This window comes from Callithrix jacchus, chromosome 5 (assembly GCF_049354715.1).
Source record: "Callithrix jacchus isolate 240 chromosome 5, calJac240_pri, whole genome shotgun sequence".
Lineage (NCBI taxonomy): Eukaryota > Metazoa > Chordata > Mammalia > Primates > Cebidae > Callithrix > Callithrix jacchus.
The window spans coordinates 49,434,769-49,458,420 of NC_133506.1; the positions used below are offsets into that span (position 1 = coordinate 49,434,769).

The following is a 23,652-nucleotide window of genomic DNA, read 5'->3' on the forward strand; positions in this document are numbered from 1 at the left end:
AATACTACAAGGAAACATGGAAAACGTCTTTTCATTTCGGATCGAGAAGGCTTTTGTGTGTACGACTAGAAATCCAGAAGTCACGAAAAGAAAGATTGAAAAGTAAAAAAATGTTTACAAAAACATTCATTGGCCTGGCTTGTGTGAAGAAGGCAGTCATGCATTGATGTTAGAAGTATAAATTAATTCAATCCTGATGAGGGCAATTTGGCACTATGTACCAAAATTGTTAAAAAAAAAAAAAAGAATATGTTCTTTTACCCAGTATTTCAATCCATAAGAGTTGATGTAGAGGGTAAACCTGAACTCACACATGTGAAATAGCAAATACACAAGGTTATTCATTGCAGTGAGGTTAATAGTGAAAGTCTGGAAGCCAAAGGGCATTAGTGGGGTCCTGGCTAAATAACTCATGGTACAACCATTCAACAGAATCCTCTGCAGGTGTCACAAATGAGGAAGCTCCCTACAGATACAGAAAGGATTTTTTTTTTCTTTTTTTGAGACAGAGTTTCGCTCTTGTTACCCAGGCTGGAGTGCAATGGCGCAATCTCGGCTCACCGAAACCTCCGCCTCCTGGGTTCAAGCAATTCTCCCACCTCAGCCTCTTGAGTAGCTGGGATTACAGGCACGCGCCACCATGCCTAGCTAATTTTTTGTATTTTTAGTAGAGACGGGGTTTCACCATGTTGACCAGGATGGTCTCGACCTCTTGACCTCGTGATCCACCCGCCTCAGCCTCCCAAAGTGCTGGGATTACAGGCTTGAGCCACCACACCTGGCCCAGAAAGGATTGTTAACTGAAAACAAGCGAGGAATAGAACAGAGTGCAATTATGTTACCATTTGTGTAAAAAAGAATAAGAATTTATGTTTTATTTCTTATATATGCTCAAAGAAGCCCTAGAAAGACACATTAAAAAATACGAACAGTAATTATCTATTGGGTGGCATTTTGTAATTTTTTTATTTTGAACAAAGTGAATATATTACCTTTAAAATTAACACTAAAACAAAATATACATGACTAACTTAAAAAATTAAAAACCATCAAAAGGGCCAAACTAAACACAGTTGGAATGAGAACCCAGCCTTCAGGCCACCAGTATGTGGCCCATGCTTTAAACATGTTATTTGTGGGTGCCACTGCTATTCTCATCAGGCCTCCAAAGCATTCTCAGCAAACAACATTAGACAGAAACAGAAACATTCTCCAGGAAATACCTGGAAACTTTTAAGCAAACAGGTGTCCATGGTGTTAGCTTGTTTTTCATCTCTGTGGAAGAAATTTCTATATATTTTCTTTTTTGTTGGCTTCAAAGAGCAAACAGGAACACTGCTAAAGTGACTACAGTTTGTCATGTTGAAAAATAACGTCGCCTTATCATAATTTGATTGTCTATAATAAGGCCCATATGGAAATTCTGGCACTTTCTTTCAACTGCATATTGTCAGCTGGACTTCAGACTCCTTTAAGCAAGATCTACATTGTTAAAGTGAAAATATAAGGCAAGGCTAAAAAAGCCTTGTCTGGAATGATTTGTGATGCCTCTCCTCCATCTAGATTTCCTTATTGTGCGGCACTGATTTTACTCTGAATCTTTACCAAGAGTCAGTACTGAAAGTACAGGTGAACACAAGAAAATCTGTCTGAAGCCTGGGTACCATGGCTCATGCCTGTAATCGCAGCACTTTGGGAGGCCGAGACAGGCGGATCACAACGTCAGGAGTTTGAGACCAGCCTGGTCAACATAGTGAAACCCCGTATCGACTAAAAATACAAAAAAAAAAAAAAAAAAAAAAAGAAAAAGAAAAAGAAAATCTGTCTGAAAAATGTTGAATGGTACCTGTTTTACTACCCTGTGGACATAACTTCAGGATATTTAAGGCTCATCTCGCATGGGGGCAGCAGAAGTCTAACTCAGGGCCTTGACGTGGTAGATCATCATTTAATCCATAGTTACTGACTGATGTGGAGATGTTACACTTGTAAGATTAAATAAACCAGTTGTCTGTTGTTGTGACAGGTGGAGGGTGGAAGCAAGTCTATCTAAGAGAGCAATGCACACTTGCTTCCCATATCAACGTTTTCTATTTTCTCCCTCAGCAACTCCTTTGCTTGAGGGGTAAGTGAATTTGTCAACTTGAGTTTCAATGGCAAGTAAAATGTGGGTAGAGAATTGAGCAATAAAATATTATTCTCTTGTTTCTTTTTTGGCAGCAGGCTTTGCTTTGGGGATATTCCTAAGGATATATAAGTTGGTACACTCTTAAGCAGAGTCCACTTATGTGTGATTTTCTTTCTTTCTTTCTTTTTTTTTTTTGAGATGGAGTCTCGCTCTGCGGCCCAGGCTGGAGTGCAGTGATGTGTGTGATCTCGGCTCACTGTAACTTCCATCTTTTGGGGTCAAGCAATTCTCATGCCTCAGCTTCCTGAGTAGCTGAGATTATAGGTGTGCATCATCATGCCTGGTTAATTTTTGTATTTTTAGTAGAGATGGAGTTTTGCCATGTTGGCCAGGCTGGTCTTGAACTCCTGGTCTCAAGCAATCCTCCTGCCTCAGCCTCCCAAAGTGCTGGGATGACAGGTGGGAGCGACCACACCTGGCCAATATGTGTGATTTAAAATGGAAAAATATTGATGAAGGCAGAGTGAGTGAAGAGTGATTCCCAGGGTAAGCCACATTGGGCAAAAGGGATTTGTGGAAGATTCTTCTGTTCCATGATTAGTTCCCAACAAGCACAACCTTCCAGGCTGGTAACAGCATTTGACATTTACTAAAGGAAAAATACCCAATGTTAAAAAAAAAACAAACCTACTTCTAAATACAAAAAGCTAATAATCCACAGCCTAGAACACATTTGTCATCTGTTTAACAAACACTTCCCCAAAGCGAGAAAACAGTTTTGAATGCTGCCAGAATTAGGCTGCAGGCTTTCTAAGAATTGTTTGGCAATTCTGTTGTGCAAAGAAGGAAAGAAAAAGTCACATCCTATTCACTGACTGTTTAAACACCTCCCTGTTTCTGTTCCTCACCCAATTGTAATTTTCACGATCTTCTCCACTTTCTGTCTCAAAACTCCATCTATTTCACTCAGACCTCTTTCTAAACTCTGGAACTGTTTGCTTGTTAATTTTCTTTCTTTTTTAAATTGTTGGTCTCTCCACTAGAAGGAAAGCTCCCATTAAGTACACTGTTCTATCTGCTGTGGAACCTATAATCATTCCAGGCACACACACACACACACACACACACACACAATACTCATATTTGTTGCACAAATATATGAAAGTATCCACCCCTTTTATATATTGCTTACTGCTGGCTGCCCAATGGGCTCTCGGGCTGGAATGACAGATGGTCATCTAAATAGCTTCAAATTATGCTAAGTTGCTATGAAGGATGAAGGAAGTAGAGTGGTCCACAAGAGATGTATTGACTTGATTCTCAGCTCTACCCCAAAAAATAACAATGCAAGTGTTATGATGATGACACCTACACGGCTGCACTGCTGAAAATCATTTGGTGAACTGGAGGGTGGGTGCCCCATCTTAAGGGACAGTAACAACTCACATCTGGTCTGCAAATCTAGGGTAAAACTACCCATCGTAGGGAAGGCTGAAATAGAATTGTTATGACATATCATTGCTTTAAAATATCATCCACTTTGTCAATTCAAAAATGTAACTCATTAATTAAAATATTATTTAAAATACTGTGTGGGCCAAGTAAGACATATATGTGGCTGGATGCATTCTACAGGCTGCTCGTTTTCAACTTCTGGTTTATGTTTTTTATTTTATCTTACTTCTTCAAACCCACAGCCAACATTCTGCAAATTCTGGTCTAAATGCCTAACTCAACATTCTCTAGAAGAACCATTCCTTGGAAAATTGAGCCAACTTATTAGCGGTCCAACAGCTACATAGATAATTAAGTTTGAGAAACACTTGGTTAAACAAAGTGAAACAGGCATTATTGGTGCAGGACTTCTCAGAGCCTTTAATAGGCTGATGTCCATTGTGAATCTTCAGTAGAGACTATGAAGCAAATAGATTTTCTGAAATTATTCGACAGTGGAACCCTATTTATAGGCCCATCTTATTGGACCAATGTTCCGCAGACCAACTTGGGAAGTACTAGCGTGCTGGTTCACATGAGATGCCAACTTGATTGGATTGAAGGATGCCTAGATGGCTGGTAAAGTGCTGTTTCTGGGTGTGTCTGTGAGCTTATTGCTAGAGAAGATTAACATTTGAGTCAGTAGACTGTGGGAGAAGAAGACCCACCAGTGGGCACCTTCCAATTGGCTGCCAGCGTGGCTAGAACAAAGCAGGTAGAAGAAGGTGGGTTAAGCTGGCTTACTGAGTGTTCTGGCTTTCATCTTTCTCCTGTGCTGGATGCTTCCTGCCTTGGACGTTAGACTCCAGGCCGTTGGACTCTTGGACTTACACCAGTGGTTTGCCAAGAGCTCTCGAGCCTTCAGTCACAGACTGAAGGCTGCCCTGTCGGCTTTCCTACTTTTGAGGCTTTTGGACTTGGACTTAGCCACTCCTGGCTTCCTACCTCCTCATCTTGCAGACGGCCTACAGTGGAACCTCACCTTGTGATTGTGTGAGTCAGTTCTCCTTAATAAACTCCCTTTCATATATATGTCTATTCTATTAGTCCTGTCCTTCTGGAGAACCCCGACTAATATAATTAGCTTTAGAAATTTTGAAAGATGTTAGATGTTTCAAAAGTCTTAAAGTGTTTCCTCTCTTTGAACCTACAGGCACAGTGGTTACATGTGTGGACATTGGTGACACATTTCCACTCTGCCACTTTCTAGCTCTGTGACTGCATAAGTTACTTGACCTCTCCAAGACTCAATAAACTTGGTAAGTTGGAGCTGTTACAACTTTTCAGGGAGCAAATTGGAAGGGACAATACCAGAGGGAATGATAACTCAAAATTTATTTTACAAATTAATGGCAAAAAAACAATTTACTAGATATTTCAACTGATTAATGCCATGACATGTTAAAGACCAAATTTAAAATACCAAGTAAATAGTACCAATGTAGATTGTTCTGTAATTCTAAAGTTTAAGTGGCATCGTATACACCATATATAGTTTAAAATGACTTTGTATTTCAAGTTGTGTTAGGCAGAGCAGATAATGACATTGCAGTAATACATCCTAACATTCTTTGAAAGGTTGAAACATGATGTGTACTACCCTTATGCTTGTTAGGCTCATTTAACAAACATTGGATGCCAACATGTGCCAGCCATCATGCCAGGCTTTGGAAATACTCAATTGCTTAAAAATGGTCACATCCCTTAAGATAACTGTCTCGATGTGTCAAAGTGGTCATGACAGTAGAACAGAGTTTTCCAAATTTCAGATTGTGATCATCAGTAGATTTAAAAATAATTTCGTGGGTCAAAACCAGCAGTAAACAAATCAAACAGAATAGAAAAGAATACACCATCCCTGCAAGTGTTACATGCTGCAAGAATAGTCTACTTCATGAATTCTTTGTTTCATGTATGCCCATATATATCAGATCAAGTTGTAAAATCTAGTTCTTACTATGGGGTCATAGTTAAATGAGAAAACTAATGGAATGAATACACTCAGATGAATCACCATAGGTGGATACTGTAGCAGCCTCTACTTGCTCCATTCACTTAATGATTTTGAGACAATGTTAGGGAGAGAAGATAAATCTGGTTTCTATCTGTGGCATGTAATCTTTGCTGGAAGACGCTTCTTTCTACTGAAAATGCCAGCAATTTGCTTTTTGAGTCTCTACTGTACCTCAACACAGACATGTGAGTCAATTTCACCAAAGGGATCTAAGGATAAATCTTAGGAAAGTCATTTTTTATTTGATAGGACATTATGGTACATACATTGGAAATATTACAGGTTCAATTCCAGGTCACTGCAATAGAGTGAATATTCCAGTAGAGTCACACAGTTTTTGGTTTCCCAGTGCACAGAAAAGTTCTCCACTATCTTACAGTCTCTTAAGTGTGCAATGTTACTTTATCTAAAAAACAAGGCACATACTTTAATTTAAAAATACTTTATCTCATGGTGTATATATGTACCACATTTTCTTTATCAAGTCTACTGTTGATGGGCATTTGGGTTGAATCCATGTCTTTGCCATTGTGAACAGTGCTGCAATGGAATACTATGCGTCCATAAAAAGGAACAAGATCACGTCCTTTGCAGGGATATGAAAGGAGCTAAAAGCCATTCATCTTCAGCAAACTAACTCAGGAACAGAAAACCAAACACTACCTGTTCTCACTTATAAGTGGGAGCTGGACAATGAGAACACATGGACACAGGGAGGGGAACAACACACAGTGGGGCCCGTCAGGGGGTGGGCTGGAGGCAGGAGAACATCAGCAAAAGCAGCTAATGCATGCTTGGCTTAATACCTAGGTTTTGGGTTGACAGTTGCAGCAAATCACCATGACACACATTTGTTTTAAGTTATGGGGAACACATGCAGGTCACTCAGGCTCCTGTATCTCCTGCACATGTACCCCAGAACTTAAAAATAAAAACAAAAACTTTATCTCTAAAAAATGCTGACACAAAGACATAAAGTGAACACAGGCCATTGCAAAAATCATGCTGATAGACTTGCTTGATGCAGGATTGTCACAAACCTACAATTTGTAAAAATGCAGCATCCGTGAAGCACAATAAAGAGAGGTATTGATGTGTACTTGGTATCATGTTAAAACCACAAGGGACTAAGTCTACAGACTAAGCAATAATGGAGGACACCAGCAGAGAAAGAGTGAGGAGGGCTAGTGGGGGCTGCGAAGATGTTGAACCAACCTGAACTCGCCTACCTCTAAGGCTCTTATTATATGTAAGAAATAGTACATTCTCCTTGTTAAGTGAACCACTATTAATTGAGTGTATTATGTGCTTGTGTTTCTTGCAGCCAAAGTAAAAATAATATATTGTCAACCCCTAAGTGATACACTATTTAAACTCCATCACTCTGAAAAGCCATTTGATCCATTTCATAATTATTCATTTCTAAGTTTCAAACACTTTAGAAAATACACCATTTTATTTAGCATTACTACTACTGATAGCCTCTATTATCTTCTATCTTTAAAAATTTCTGGGGCAGGTAGTAGCTTCTTTTTCCGGATGAAAACACAGGTTTTGAAATGATTGGGTATAACAGGCTTAGGTGACAGATGGATCTTGATTCCACATCTGCTACTAATTGGCTTTGTGACCTTGTGCAGGTAACTTAAGTTCTCTGAGTCCAAGTTCTTTCCTCTGTGAAATGGCAATAGAAATACCTACCTTGTTGGGTTAAGTACAAAAACAGATAATATATGCAAAATGCTTACTAAAGAGCCTAGAAATAATGAATTATTTTAAAATGAGGCATTATCATCATTTAACTCAACCCTACAGCTATTAAGTGGTAGAGTCTGGACTCATACCCAGCCCACCCAGGCTCCTAACACTTCCACATCACCTCTGCTATGGCAAACATCTCGTTTTAAGCATTTCTTACTGCTAAATGCATCAAAATCCCAGTGGTATAGCTGAGGACATTGTTTACTCCAAAACTTGCATAATGTAAGATGGATTTTCCCTTTGCACTGACCAAGATTTTGGGTGGCCAGTTCTCTTTACCAGTTGAAAAGGCATGGCCTTGCGGCCATACAGCAAAAATAACACAAAATAAAAAACAGTGAATAATTCACTTGGCCTTCTAATGTTGAAATTGGGTAATTCTTTTTATTTTTCACTTGGGATTAACTTGGCATTTACAACTTTGCATATGCTAATATCTTTGAATTTCATTGCTTCAAGTTGCAATTTTATTGAACAAGTTTCGAATAATTGGCAAAAATAGAAACGCTGACTTAAGACTATGGGCTTTGGAGATGGACAATTTTGGCTTTGCCACTTTTTAGCTGTGTGTCAGGAGTGATTTGGTTTCTCTGAACTGTTGACTTCTTCGTCTGCAAAACTGTGAAAGTACAGGAATTTCTTGGTAAGGTTTGATGGCTTAATGAGCTGATCTCTTCAAAATGATTTAATCACATAATTTGACTTAAAATGCAAGAGAGATCCATGCTGTCCGAAATCCTCCAAGAGTGGAGATATCTGGTTACCTTCATGGAGAACCTGGCACTGAAGGTCAAGTCAATTTTTGATAAAGAGAGAGAGAAAGGGACAAAGGTGGAGAAAACATCAGGACTCAGATGACATCTGCACAGGTCAGGTTTGGCCATATTGACTGGATAAATTTAAGGGAAGGGTGGAAATGCAGTTGGAAAATAGGCAGAGGAAAGATTATGGAGACCCTTAAATGTCAGGCAAAGAAACTGAGGCTTATGGGCATAGACACTAAAATTTCTATTGTTCAAAAATAATTTTACAACTTTTGTACCCTTATCACCCAAGTTAGGACTTGTGCCTTTGGGTTATATAGCTCTCAAATGAGAATCAGCTGTGCTATATCTGTGAGTTTTGATTGAAGATTATGGATGGGAAAGGCAAAAAATAAAAATAAAATGTGAAGTAGTAGATGGAGAAAACCTGTAATACTAGTAATAGCTAATTTCTCTCTCTCTCTTTTTTTCTTCAAAATGCAATTTATGCTAAGTACTTTATATGGCCTATCTCATTTAATTTCTAAACGTGTGAACAATGTGAAAATGTGCTAGATACTATTATTATTCCTATTTTACAGATGAGGAAACCAAGGCTCAGGAGGCGAAGTAGCTTGCCCAAGGTTACACATCCAGTAGGTGACAGAGGTAGACAGGAAACCTAGGCTACCTGACTACGATGCTTATGTTTAATTCCCTCCTAAATACCATGTAGGAAAAGACTCTGAAGACCTTGGTTCTTTAATTATTTTCTACTACTAAACGGTAGAGGCAGGATTAAATCGTCATTCACCTAGATGGAAAACCCTGTGAATGAAATCGGTGGACATTTCGGGGCTGTTGTTAGGTGATGAATGAAGAGTTCCACTTTGGACATATTAGAGTTGAGATACTCAGTGAGCAGTCAGGTGGTGATGTGGACATTCAAGGAGACATGTGGAAGAGGAGGCGGCTGAGATTCACATCTGAACTTAGGGATGGATCCAGGCTAGAGATGTAAATGTGGAACTTGTCAACGCGTAGCAATATTTAAACCCTCGGGACTGAGGGAGCTCTTCAAGGAAATAAACGTGGTTAGAGATATCCAAGAAGTGAACCCTGGGAAGTCCAACATTCATAAGATCCAGCAAAGGAGGTGAAGGAGAGTGGTCGGGAGGTGGGAGGATGCTCTTTCACGCAGTAAGGTGTGACCTACTCATTTACTGTGTCAGATTTAACCTGCAGGTCAGATCTACTAGGACAAAGACAGAACCTAGAGGATTTGGCAGCCAGGGTGGGGGCAGGGAAGCTGCAACATCAGAGTGACTGAGGCAAGAGCCTGAATGGAGTGTGATCAAGAGAGAAAAGAGGAGACATGAAAACACGGAATATTGTTATTATTAGTAGCCTGAGCCAATCTGAGGATGGATACACTTATCGCAATGTCTTAAAAAATTATGTCTCTTACTAGATTACATTGTTGAAAGACTAGAAATGCACTGATTTAGTTTTTAGCCTTGCACAAAGTTGGTGCTAAAGTAACCACTGCAAGATTTAATTACATTTTTAAAAGGAAAAAAAAATTCTCCAATCTTACGAAACTCTGCATGGCAACACTTTATGCACCCCACACCCCCACTCAACACAAATACATCTCTGGAAGTACTGTGCTGATAACAGAAATTTAGTGGCTTTTTTTTTTTCAACCAGTAAAGGTCAGGTTTGCATTATGTGATTATTTTTTGTGTGTGTGATGAATCTTTTAAATGCATATCTTACAGCTCTGGTTCAGTTGTTGCGGGGAGAGAGAGAAAAAAATCTCATCCCTGCCAACACATTGGTTTGTGTGAATCACAGCTCAGTGAAACCTTTCAGGCATATAATTTATCTTTTCTTTGGCCTATGTAGTAAATGCTTCATTTGTTCATGAATTCTTGCCTTGTTTTAATTATGCTATGCCCTGAATGTAGTTTTATAAGGCACAAAAATAAGATTGTCGTTCTGAAAACACAGGAGATTTGTGTGTTTCCCCCAGAATGAAATGGTGGCATCTTTCTCCCAATTCACAGCTCTGTGGGTTTGTGGTTGGAATTCCAATCCAGCGGGGAGCAAGCCATAAAAGTGGGGGGAAGGGCTGCTGGAGGGGGCAGTGGAAACGGCTGAGCCCAAGACATAATTTACCCTAAGAATTCTGAATCAATACATTGACGTCCATCCATGCACAATGTGGTACTCCCACCAAGAAAGCCACTGATTGAGAAGTTTTATTCATGTTACTTTCTGAGGGTTGGATTGTCTCATTACACTTACAGAACAATTGTTTTTTTCCCCCCTAAATACAGAACTATGCAGCCGGGAATCAGATAAGAAACCTTGACAATCTGAAGGCTGTTTCGCTGCTGCTATTGTTAAAAATCTTTGCAGGCATATGCATCTGAATATCCATCAGTTCACAGGCTGAGGGAGAAATGGCTATTTTATAATTTTCTGTGTTTCATATGCACATAGTACAATGTGGGTACTCAGTATTTCAAATTTCAATATCACTGAAAAAAATGGAAGTTTGTAATGAACAAAATCAGATGCAGACTTCATTGGTGAATCTGAGGGAGTGAATTCACTTATTCAGAATAAGACAGATTACAATTTTCGGGTCTTCCGAGAGATCATTGTAACTTGAAAATATTACACATGGGCTTTGCTATATTAGATACCTGCCATGTTCCCCAAACAAGCTCCCAATTTCTGACTCAAATCTCATTTTGGAACACATTCCACTCAAATTGAGGTTCTGTCCCTAAGATTTCTTTTTCAATAAAAAGAGCTGAGTTAATAAATCACAACTCCAAAACTTTCCCTCACTTTTCTTAGACTAGAAATAGATTGAGTGTGTTGAGGTTTTGTGGCTGAATACATCGGAGGGCTGGCTCTCCTATGCTGAACTAGTTTACTTAATTAAGATGGGGAATTGAATGAGTCACTGGACACCTGTCCAAAGATGGGTAAAACATATTCCTTCATTGTGTTTGCATAAATAACTCAGTCTTCTCCTAACTCAGCCAATGGATAGGCTTTGGATGCCCAAACCACAGAAACACACGAGTGATAAAAAAAAAAAATCACACCTCAAAATGGCCTTAGAAGCCCATGACCAATAATAAGGAGAGTGGTTTCCCCACTGAGGCACAAGTAGTAAACAGTTTCTCCCTTTTGAAGGAATATTGACAACCAGTTTACTGCCTCCAGACACTAACTTTCCGGTCTTGGTTCCTGTATTTGATGGAATGTTCCCCCCGCCACGGAGGCCAATTCTCCTGGAGTCTGCATCCTCCCCCGCCACTCTGTTCCCCAGCACAGCACTTGGCACCTTGCATTGCAATTGCAGGTTTATTTATTTATTCACTTCTCTCACTGGACAGCAAACTCCACCAGGGCGGAGACTGTGTCTCGTCCTCCACTGTGGTCCCTGTGCCTCACCTGTGCCTGGTACAGTGTCACACTGAGTAAAGAGCAGACGCCTGGATGCGTTTGGAGACTTACTTTAAGTTATATGGAAAGCTATTCAACTGGTTTCTTGAACTGGTACATTTTGGGAAGCAGGTGTTTGAAGGGAACATTTTTAAACTTCTGAAAGAAATGTTGGAAATAAGCTCTTTGAGCCAAAATGTATAGAAACCACAAGAATGCTGACAGCAAGAGCCTGAAACACATGAGCCCTATTATCTTTTCCCAATTTTAACTCTGCAGAGGGTTCAGCAGGTGCCCAATCTTCACAATGTAATTTTTCGTAGCACCCTGGATGCATTAAAACCACAGAGTAATGTGATACTCATTTTCATTAAGAAAAACAATTTATGTACAGTGCTTAGAATAGAGCCTGGCACATTGTAGGTTTTCAATAAATGAAAAAAGTGTAATGGTTAGCATCTCAGAAGTATAAAGTTACATTGTTATTAAGACAAATATATTTGGAGCTCATCCAATTTTTTCCCCCTGGCTCTAAAGTCTACTAACAGCACTTAACTTTATTCCCAAGTTTTGAAAAATATTGTTATTTAAAAAGTCTGTTAACCAAGGAAATGTGCCCTAAATCTACAATGTATCAAGTTTTACCTCCTTCTTCTTTAAGGGAGTTCTTTTCTTGCCTGGAATACAAACAAGCTCTCTCAAGGTTAAATGGAAATGCTCTTTTTAGTGTCAAAAAGAGCTTGCCTTTCTTTGCTTAGGAAAAAAAGCAAGGATTCAGGATACTTTCTTTGAAAATCAAAACAAAAAAAACCATAGTTTTTACAAAGGTATTACTCCTGCTTGTTGGAAAAGAATTAGTACATGAAAGAGTCTGCCCAGGGCTGTAAAATCTCTTTATTCAAACACGCACCTTAGTGCAAAAGATAGTTAAATATCAATTCAGGCTATGGAGAGTAAGGAACGAAATGTGTTCCAACAGAAGTCTGCATGTCAACAAACTGCAGAGACTAGGTGGCAGCTTTTAGGAACCATTTTCACTCCCTAATGCCTTTCCCTCCAGTCTCCACTGACGGTAAATGCAACCTGTCTGCTTCCGCCTTTGATAAATGGAAGGACAAATTCATCTGCATGTCACTCACCTCCTCTTTTCTTTACATAAAACAGATGCCACAGCTGTTAGTGTTCTTCACACAGATGTTTCTACCCAGAGAAGCATGAGGGTGACACTCTACTACAACGTGCTGTTTGTTCTAGAGGGGTCAGGAGCCTGCGACCTTGCCTAGGTCCAGGGTGACTGCATGTGTGCGGTGGTGTTACTCTGTGAGTGCCCCCAAGCATGCATTCAGAACCAAGTGGACCGACCTTGGCACACTTACCTTCCGTGCAGGGACATCATCGGACTGCCCTGATAATCCAGGAGTCTCGTCCACCTTCTCTTGATGCTCTGCCCTCTTGGCTTCCTGTTGGCTGTCACCTGGTGCCTTTTCCTGTCCCTTGTCCAGCTTGAAGAATTTGTCAAAAAAGCTGCAGTCCTTGGGCTTGGAGGGGGCTTCTCCTCCTGCTCCCCCTGCCTCAGGTGGGAGAACGGTGGGGTCCCCGGCGGCACAGAGGACCTTGTCTTGGGCTGGGGCGTTTCCTGGGGTTTTATCTGTGTCCTGCCCCGGCCCAGCTGCCACCGGAAGTGTCCAGCTCTCACTCGGGTCTTTGTTCGCTGGAGCTTTATTGGAGCTGACATCAAGCCTCACTGATCCAAGGGATGAATCCGTGGCTTGGTCTCCGGTACGTCCTGGTACAGGCCGAGAGAGCGTCAAGAAAAAACGAGATTTAGCAGCTGGTGCCTCGGGTTTGGCCTCGTTCCCAAGATTCTTTCCGTTGGCATCCGCACCAGCACTCATCTCCATTGTCTCGGGGGAAGAAGTGGCCACATTGTCCATCTTGACACTTATTCCCAAGTCTACTGTAAACACAAACATAAACGGTGGTTATTCAGCTGAGCCGGGAAATTCAGGCACTAATAATGGACTCCAGACATTTTATACACAAAGGCCATACTGCAAACTGGAACCGAGTTGTTCCCCAGTCGTTCCGAAAAGCAGACTTTAGCTACCCAGATCTCCCTGGACTTCCCCTGCTTTTCTTGGGAGAGGAGAAGGCAAGGTTGGTGAGGAGGGACAGCTAATTAATGGAAAGTCACTAGCTGCCAGGTGCTGAGTGAGTGACAGTCAATGTTAATTCATCTTCTTTTATCTTTGCAAAAACTCTGTGAGCTGCATTTTGTCATGATGTCCACCGGGAGGCAGTACAGCGGTTAGGAGCTTGGGTTCCAGAGCTAGAACAAGGTTTCCCAACCTCAGCACTACACGTTGGAAGCCAGATTGTTCTTTGTTACGGGGGAGTTCGTCCTGTGCATCACAGGCTGTTCAGCGGCATCCCTGGCCTCTGCCCACTAGATGCCAGTTGCATTCCCCAGTCATGACAACCAAAAATATCTCTAGGCATTGCTAAATGTCCCCTGGAGGGCAAAATTTCTCATGTTTGAGAGGCACTAAGCTGAAATGTCTGTTTGAATCTGGTTATCTAACTTTCTGTGCCTCAACTTTCTGGTAAAAGGAGACAGATAATAAAACCTACCTTGTAATTTTGTTATAAAGATTACATGAGTTAATACTCTTAAAGCAAATACAACAGTGCCTGGAATATACTAAGTGCTTAATAAACATCACCAATATTAGTTATTATAATTACTCATGAGTGAGAAAACTGACAGTCAGAGAGGTAAGTACACCCTCTCCTGGCTGCCCAGTAGCTAGTAAGTAAGCTACAGAGTGACTTCAGGCAGAAATCTGACTCCTAAGTTTATGCTCTCTCTGTCTTACTTTACGACTTGTATTAGCATAGACTATTAAGAATATGGGAAGATTTTTAAAGTACAGTACTCAGGAAGTTTCTCTTTTAAAGGCTGGAAGAGCAGATGTCCACACAAGAAGGCAAATTAGACCTTAGGCCAGTGTGGTATTAAAAGTGTGGGGTTATCTGGTCAAGACCGGGTGTGTGGATACAGGCTCCATCCCCTCCAGGGAAGGGCACTCTTTCCAACATCCACCCTTTCCTCTTTGACCTCTGCCTTGACCTAAATGAACTATAAAAGGGACCTTGTTTTCTAGGACCCTTTTATAAATCAATGTAATATTCAGGAAAAAAAGAACACCAAGAATGTTGGAATCTTAGTTAAATATCAAGATTCTCTACTGATGAGCTGTGAGATATCGGGTAAATCACTAAAAATCTTTGAATTTCTTCATTTGTAAAATGGGAGTATTGGTAGTTCTCTTGCAGGGTTGTTGTAATGCTTAAAGAAGAAGTCATGCAAAGGACCTGGCACAATGCCTTTTCCTTAACAGGTGCTTAGTAATTGACAGATACTGGGAGAACTTTTCAGGTTTCTCCCATGCCTTTGACAGCATTGCATTTTGCTTGATACATCTGTAGTCAGACACTTCTTAATATCTGTTTGCAAGAAGACAGAAAAAGAAACGGAAGAATTGAGATTGCTTTGATCTATTCATATTGCTCATTACTATGTAGTGAGAAATACGTACACACACACACAGGCACACACACAGACATACACAGACACACACAGACACACACACAGGCACACACACAGACACACACACAGGCACACACACAGACATACACACAGACAGACACACACACGAACATACACAGACATACACACAGGCACAGACACACACACACAGACACACACAGACACACACACACAGACACACACACACAGGCACACACACAGACATACACAGACACACACACAGGCACACACACAGACAGACACACACACGGACAGACACACAGACACAGACACACACACACGCACACACACTCAGAGGCATCCGTTAGCAATTGTTTTTGCCAAACTCCAGTGTCTCACAATGTCTAAAGAACAACAAAAAAGGGGGGAGAGTGAGCTAGATTAAACATTGAGGAACAGGGAAGATGGTCTGGGGCAAGCCCAGGGCTGGGGTTTCTCATAAACCTGAACCTGAAGAAAATCACCTTGCAGCACATTGATCTTATTGATCTTCTAGCTCTTCTTAACCTGTTTTCTGTGATTTAGGAATTCATAATGATGGCAAATATTATACTAACGAAGAAAGAAAGAGGGAGAATAACTAAGTAATAGATGGATACATCAGGGTGTAAAGTTAGCAAGTAAGGCTATTGAAGCGTCAGAGTGAATATAAATGAATTGTGGGAATGGACCATGCCAGGAGAAGAGGAAGCAGTTGACCAAAAGGGAAAGGCTAAGATTCAAAACAAGGAAGGGCTTTTCAAAATGCCAAGAGCATCAACTTATTTCTTTCAATTTAATTCCTCTCATCCGTACCCACTGGCTGGAAAGCAGAGGAGCTAGTGGTAAGTTAGGTGTTACAGCCAGAGAAAAAGTCTTTGAAAAACTTCCCATGGACAGCCTTTTTTATTTTAAAGTTCCAATATATTGTTTTGAAAATGAGAAAATTCTAGTATCTGGACTAGACTTCATTGCATTTAGTAATTACAGCTCTTCACATCAGAGAATGGGTAAAGTGTGCTTGACAATTTGTAAGAACTTAGAGTTCTTAGGTGGTACCTTCCATGAAACTCAAGCTCTGTTCTCCAAATTTAGGTGGGTGCATACCCAAGCCCATCACCTGCCGCTTCTGTTTTCTTTGCTGAGATGCTCAGCTCCCAGGTGGGCAAATGACACAAACTAGACTAATAAAAATAAATCCTGTAACTTTTGATATGCCTATTAAAAAAGAGTTGCAAACAAGTAAAAGGGACATTTGAGAATTAGCACAAATAAAAGTGGAGCCTGGAAACCCAGGGAGCAGATGCCCAATTATATCATTTAAACATCTAGATCCAGCTGTGCCTGAAGCTGAACTTTAGCATCACATAAGCCAATGAATCACTCTTCCCCAACTTATGTCAGTTTAAGTTAAAAACATACTCAGTGACTTAGAGAGAACTCCAGGAAATTGGTCAGTCCCTGTTTCACTTGTCAATACATAGCAATCAATCCTTCCATAGAGAAGCTTTCTCCTGGCTCTTTAAGACTGTCTAGTAGGTATTTAGGATGGGAGAGAAGAAGGAAGAGAAGGAAATTCAGGAAGTGAGTTCTAAGGAGCTGGGTAGAAATGAAAAATATCCACCACCACTTTGTCTTCTAAAAACAATGAAAGAAAAAATCCACTTGGGGGACAAGGAATCACAGTCATTTGAGACCTTATATAAACATTAAAAACAAAGAAAATATGCCCAAAACAAGTACACACACACACAACCAATCTGTGTGAGTGATTAGGAAGAAAAGCCATTGCAGTTGAAGGTTTTCATGCTCTTGCAAAAATGGGAGTTGTTTAAATGCTTTCCTTATATTTTTATAGAAAGATTAAAAAGTTCCTTCTAGAATTAAGACCAGAGCTAAGCTTCCAGTTCCTGTGAAAAATCTTGGGAGAAGCCTATCTTCTGGTTTCAATAAAAAGTTTTCTTATAAAGAATGCAAAAAGATAGAATTCAGAATATGGATAGGAATGAAGTTTGTTGAGCTACAGGAGTATGTTGTATCCTAATGCAAAGAAGCTAAAAATCACAATAAAACACTGCAAGAGCTGACAGACAGAATACCCAGAATAGAGAAGAATGTAACTAACCTGATAGAGCTGAAAGACACACTACAAGAATTTCACAATGCAATCACCTGTGTTAATAGCAGAATAGTCCAAGAAGAGGAAAAAAATCTCAGAGCTTGAAGACTGACTTTCTGAAATAAGTTAGGCAGACAAGAATAAGTAAAAAAGAATAAACAAAACCTCTAAGAAATATGGAACTACGTAAAGAGACCAAATCTATGACTGATTGGCATGTCTGAAAAGAGATAGAATGGACCCAACTTGAACAACATATTTCAGGATTTCATCCCTGAAAACTTCCCCAACCTAACTAGATGGGCCAACATTCAAATTCAGGAAATGCAGAGAACTCCAGTAAAATACTCCACAAGAAGATCTTACCCAAGAGACATCATCATCTTCAAAGTTGAAATGAAAGAAAAAATGCTACAGGCAACTAGAGAGAAAGTCCTGGTCACCTACAAAGAGAAGCCTAGACTAACAGTGGACCTCTCAGTGGAAACCTTTCAAGCTAGAAGGAATTGAGGACTAATAGCAAACATTCTTAAACAAAAGAAATTCCAACCCAGAATTTCATATCTGGTCAAACTAAGTTTCATAAGCAAAGGAGAAATAAGATCCTTTCCAGACAAGCAAATGTGGGCATTTGTGACCATTAGACCTACCTTACAGCAGTTCCTAAAGGAAGCACTAAACATGGACAGGCCATTACCAGACACTAGAAAAACACACTGAAGTACACAGACCAGTGATGTTTTAAAGTAACTACATAAACAAGTCTGCAAAATAACCATCTAACATCATGATGACAGGATCAAATCTACACATATTAATACTAACCTTAAATGTGAATGAGCTAAATGATCCAGTTAAAAGATATAAAGTGACAGGCTGGATAAAGAACCAAGATCCATTGGCATGCTATTTTCAAGAGACCCATCTCCTATGCAATGACACACATAGGCTCTAAATGGAGGGATGGGGGAAAATCTACAAAGCAAGGAGAAAACAGAATAAAACAGGGGCTGCAATCCTAATTGCTGACAAAACAGACTTTAAACCAACAAAGATCTAAAGAGAAAAATACAGGCACTACATAATGGTAAAGTGTTCAATTAAACAAGAAGATCTAACTATCCTAAGTCTATGTGCACTTAACACAGAAACACCCAGATTCATAAAGCAAGTTTATGGAGACCTTCAAACAGACTTAGACTCCAACACAATAATAGCAGAAGACTTTAATACCCCATGACAATATTAGAAAGATTATTGAGACAGAAAATTAACAAAGATATTCAGGACCTAAACTCAGCACTGAAGCAATTGGCCCTGATAGATATCTATAGAACTCTCCTACTTGAAACCATACAATTACATGATAATTGAATAACCTGCTCCTGAATGACTTTTGGGTAAATAATAAAATTAAGGGAGAAATCAAGAAGTTTTTTTGAACTAATGAGAACAAATGTACCAACATCTCTGGGACACAGCTAAGGCAGTGTTCAGAGGAAAATTTATAGCACTAAATGCCCACATCAAAAAGTTAGAAAAATCTCATGTTAACAACCTAACCTCACAACTAAAGGAACAAGAGCACTGAGAGCAAACAAATCCCAAAGCTAGCAGAAGACAAGAAATAATCAAAATCAGAGCTGAACTAAAGGAGATTTAGACATGAAAAAATGCTTCAAATGATCAACGAATTCAGGAGCTTTTTTTTTTTGAAAAAATTAATAAAATAGACCATTAACTAGAGTAATAAAGAAGAAAAGAGAGAAGAGTCAAATAAACATAATTATAAACAACAAGGGAGATATTACCACTGACCCCACAGAAGTACAACCAACCACCAGAGAATATTATGAACATCCCTATGCACATAAACTAGAAAATCTAGAAGAAACGGATAAATTTCTGGACCTAAATCTTCCTAAGCCTGTACCAGGAAGAAATTGAATCCCTGAACAGACCAATAACAAGGCCTAAAATTGAGGAGGCAATACATAGCCTACCAATCATAAAAAAAACCAGTACCAGATTCACAGCAGAATTCTACAGATATACAAAGAAGAGCTGGTATCACACCTACTGAAATTATTCTAAAAATTTGAGTGGAGGGAGTTTTTTATAACTCATTTGATGAGGTCAGCATTATCCTGATATCAAAACCTGGCAGTGATACAACAACAACAACAACAACTTCAGGCCAATATCCTTGATGAACATCACAAAAATCCTCAAAAAATAAGTGCAAACTGAATCCTTAACAAAAAAAGTGCAAACTGAACCCAGCAGGACACCAAAAAGCTTATCCACCATGATCAAGTAGGCTTTATTTGTGGGATGCAAGATTGGTTCAAAATAGGCAAATCAATAATTGTGATTCATCACATAAACAGAACTAAAGACAAAAACTACATAATTATCTCAACAGATGCAGAAAAGGCTTTCAATAAAATTAGACATCCATTTATGTCAAAAACTCTCAGTAAACTAGGTATTGCACATACCTCAAAATAATAGGAGCCATGTAGGACAAACCCACAGCCAACATCATACTGAATGGGCAAAAGCTGGAAACATTTTCTCTGAAGACTGGCAAAAGACAAGGATGCCCTCTCTCACCACTTCTATTCAGCATAGTATTGGAAGTCAGGGCAATCAGGCAAAATAAGTAAATATGAAGAGAGGAAGTTAAACTATCCTTGCTTGCAGACTACATAATCTTATATCTAGAAAACCCCATAGTCTCAGCCCCAAAGCTTCTTCAGCTGATAAACAATTTCAGCAAAGTCTCAGGATACAAAATCAATGTGCAAAAATTACTGGCATTCCCATGCACCAATAGCAGTCAAGCCAGGAGCCAATTCAGGAATGAAGTCCCATTCACAATTGTCACAGAAAGAATAAATACCTAGAATACAGTTAACTAGGAAGGTGAAAGATCTTTTCAAAGAGAATTATGAACCACTGCTCAAAGAAATTAGAGATGATACAAACAAATGGAAAAACATTCCATGTTTATTAATAGGAAAAATCAATATCATTAAAATGGCCATATTGCCCAATGCAATTTATAGATTCAATCCTGTTCCTATTAAACTATTATTGAGAGTCTTCACAGAACCAGAAAAAAATATTTTAAAATTCATATGGAGCTCAAAAAAGAGTCTGGATTGCCAAGACACTCCTAAACAAAAAGAATAAAGCTGGAGGCATCATGCTACCTGACTTCAAACTATACAACAAAACTACAGTAACCAAAACAGCATGGTACGGGGACAAAAACAGACACATAGACCAATGCAACAGAATGGAGAATCCAGAGATAAGACCACACACCTACAACTATCTAATCTTCAACAAACCTGACAAATCAAGCAATGAAGAAAATATTTCCTATTCAATATAAAGTGCTGGATAACTGGCTAGCCATACACAGAAGATTAAAACTGGACCCCTTCCTTCAACATATACAAAAATTAACTCATGATGAACTAATACTTGAATGTAAAACCCAGGAAGACAATGTAGACAATACCATTGAGGACATAGGCATGGACAAAGATTTTATGACAAAGACACCAAAATCAGTTGCAACAAAAGCAATTATTGACAATAGGATGGAATTAAATGAAAGAGTTTCTGCACAGCAAAATAAACTATCAACTGAGTATATAGACAACCTTCAGAATGGAAGACAACGTTTGCAAAGTATGCATCTGATAAAGGTCTAATATCTAGCATCTTTAAAGAATTTAAACAAATTTACAAGGAAAAACTAAACAACCCTCTAAAAAAGTAAGGAAAGGACATGAACAGATTTTTTTTTTAAAAAGAAGACATGCAGGTGGTCAACAAGCATATGAAAAAAACTCAATATTACTAATTATCAGAGAAATGCAAATCAAAAACCTCAGTGAGCTACCATCTAGTAACAGTCAGAATGGTATTACTAAAAAGTCAAAAAATAAGATGCTGGTGAGGTTGTGAAGGAAAAGGAATGTTTATACACTGCTGGTGGGAGTAAATTCATTCAACCATGGGCAAGACAGTGTGGCAATTCTTCAAAAAGCCAAAGACAAAAATACCATTCCACCCAGCAATTCCATTTCTGGGTATATGCCTAAAGAAATAGAAATCATCCTTTTATGAAGATACATGCATGCATATGTTCACTGAAGCACTGTTCACAATAGCAAAGACACGGAATCAACCTAAATACCCAGCAATGATAGACTGAATAAAGAAGTGTGGTACATATACACTGTGGAATACTATGCAGCCATAAAAAAGAATGAGATCATGTACTTCGCAAGAATATGAATGGAGCTGGAGACTGTTATCTTTAGCAAACTAATTCAGGAAAAGAAAATCAAATACTGTATGTTCTCACTTATAAGTGGGAGCTAAATGATGAGAACATATGGACACATGGAGGAACAATACACACTGGGGCCTATTGGAGGCTGGTGGGTAGGAGGAGAGAGGGGATCAGGAAAAATAACTAATAGATATTATTTCACCACCCATGTATTAATAATACCTATTTCATCACCCAGGCTTGATACCTGGGTGATGAAATAAACTGTACAACAAACTCCCATGACATAAGTTTACCTATATACAAACCTGCTCGTGTACCCCTGAACTTAAAATAAAAGTTAAAAAAGTGCAAAAAGATGACATACCAAAGAGGTTACTTTTCATTTTTAAGAAAGTCAAAGGAAGATTAAAAAGAAATCAAGAATGACAATAGCAGCTCCCAAATATTCAGAAGGTAGATTTGAAAATTTTGATTTCCTTCATGCAGAAAAGATATTTTGTGCTGCATGTTTTTTTTAAAGAAGTCATTTTATATGTATATGTGATTAAAAACTTATTTCCAGTGACATCTTCATGTAATCGTTAAGAACTTGGATTGTGGATCAGAGGGACCTGACTTTAACTCTTAACTGCTCACTCTTTAAATGGATAACCTGGGCAAGTTATGTCCTATCTCTGTGCCTCAGTTTTCTTACAAATGGGCATGAAAATAACAGTGCCTTCTTCAGAGGGTAATTGTGAGGGTTAAATGAACTATTTCCCATACAGTGCTTAACACAGGCTGGTAAATGACAGGTGTTTGGTAAACAGTACCCATTTTAGTCATATTAATATATTTTTAACATAATTACCATTTTATATTTTTAAATGTAAGCCCCAAGGAAAGGAATTATTCCAATAGTTTAATTTACAAACTTGAGTTTTCTAGGAAGACTTTTAAAAACAGTAGTGATATAAATGAATTTATCTTATGAAATATAAGAATCTGGGCCAGACAAGTTTTAGAAATGTTTGTCATTTTCAAAGCACCAAGTATTCTAGTCAAAACAAGCTGCTTCATCAGAGTTCTAGTTATATATTTAAACACACAGGCACACACACACACATACACACACACACTCATTTGTATTACAATATTCAAAACTTCTGAAGAAGAATTACCTTGTTTTTCATGTGCTAAAGCTAACACTTAGACTTGCTACAGCTCTGTGTTAGTCTGTTTCCATACTGCTATAAAGAGCAGCCCAAGACTGGGTAATTTATAAAGGAAAGAAGTTTAATTGACTCACAGTTCAGCATGGCTGGGGAGGCCTCAGGAAACTTACAGTCATGGCAGAAGTCAAAGGGGGAACAAGAAACTTTCTTTACAAGGCAGCAGGAAGAAGTGCCAAAGTGGGGGGAAGAGACCCTTATAAAACTCTCAGATCTTGTGAGAAATCACTGTCATGAGAACAGCATGAAGGAAACTGCCTCTATGATCCCGTTACCTCCATCTGGTCTCACCCTTGATGCATGAGGATTATGGGGATTAAATTCAAGATGAGATTTGGGTGGGGACACAAAGGCTAATGACATCAAGCAGTAAAAACAATAGCTAACATTCATTGAATGTTTCCCAGCATTAGGATAAGTGGAAAAAACAAGAGGCATTTTATTTATGTATAATATTTTATTTATTTATTTAGATAAATGTCTATAACAAGAAACATGTTATTTAAGTATAACAGCAAATCTACAAGTTAGGTACTATTATCAGACCCATTTACAGGTCAGGAAACGGAGGCTCTGAGAAGTCAAGTCAGTTTTCTAATGTCCAGCTAATGAGTGGTAGATTCAGTATTTCAACCCACATTTGCCTGATTCCAAAGTTGAAACTCCCAACAACATGTGGTAACCAAAGCAAGAACGGAAGAGAAAGAAGAAACAGAAGGGAGGGAAGACGAAAAAAGCAGGCAGTTTAGTTGATAGCATTAGTGGATACCGAAGACAAAACTATGCACATGAGGGGGGAAATACCCT

At 39.1% G+C, this 23,652-nt stretch overlaps 1 protein-coding gene across 18 annotated transcripts in view; it reads right to left on the minus strand.

Moving 5' to 3' along the window:
• Positions 1–23,652, minus strand: part of BCAS1 (brain enriched myelin associated protein 1) — a 123,587-nt gene that overhangs the window by 66,549 nt on the left and 33,386 nt on the right. For 14 of the 18 annotated variants that reach the window (XM_035298972.3, XM_035298971.3, XM_078372007.1 and 11 more), the window contains exon 4: positions 12,985–13,565. In XM_035298972.3, coding sequence (XP_035154863.3) covers positions 12,985–13,565 — 581 coding nt within the window. The remainder of the gene's footprint in view (positions 1–12,984; positions 13,566–23,652) is intronic. The other 4 variants (XM_078372008.1, XM_078372005.1, XM_035298965.3 and 1 more) reach the window with 1 other exon arrangement.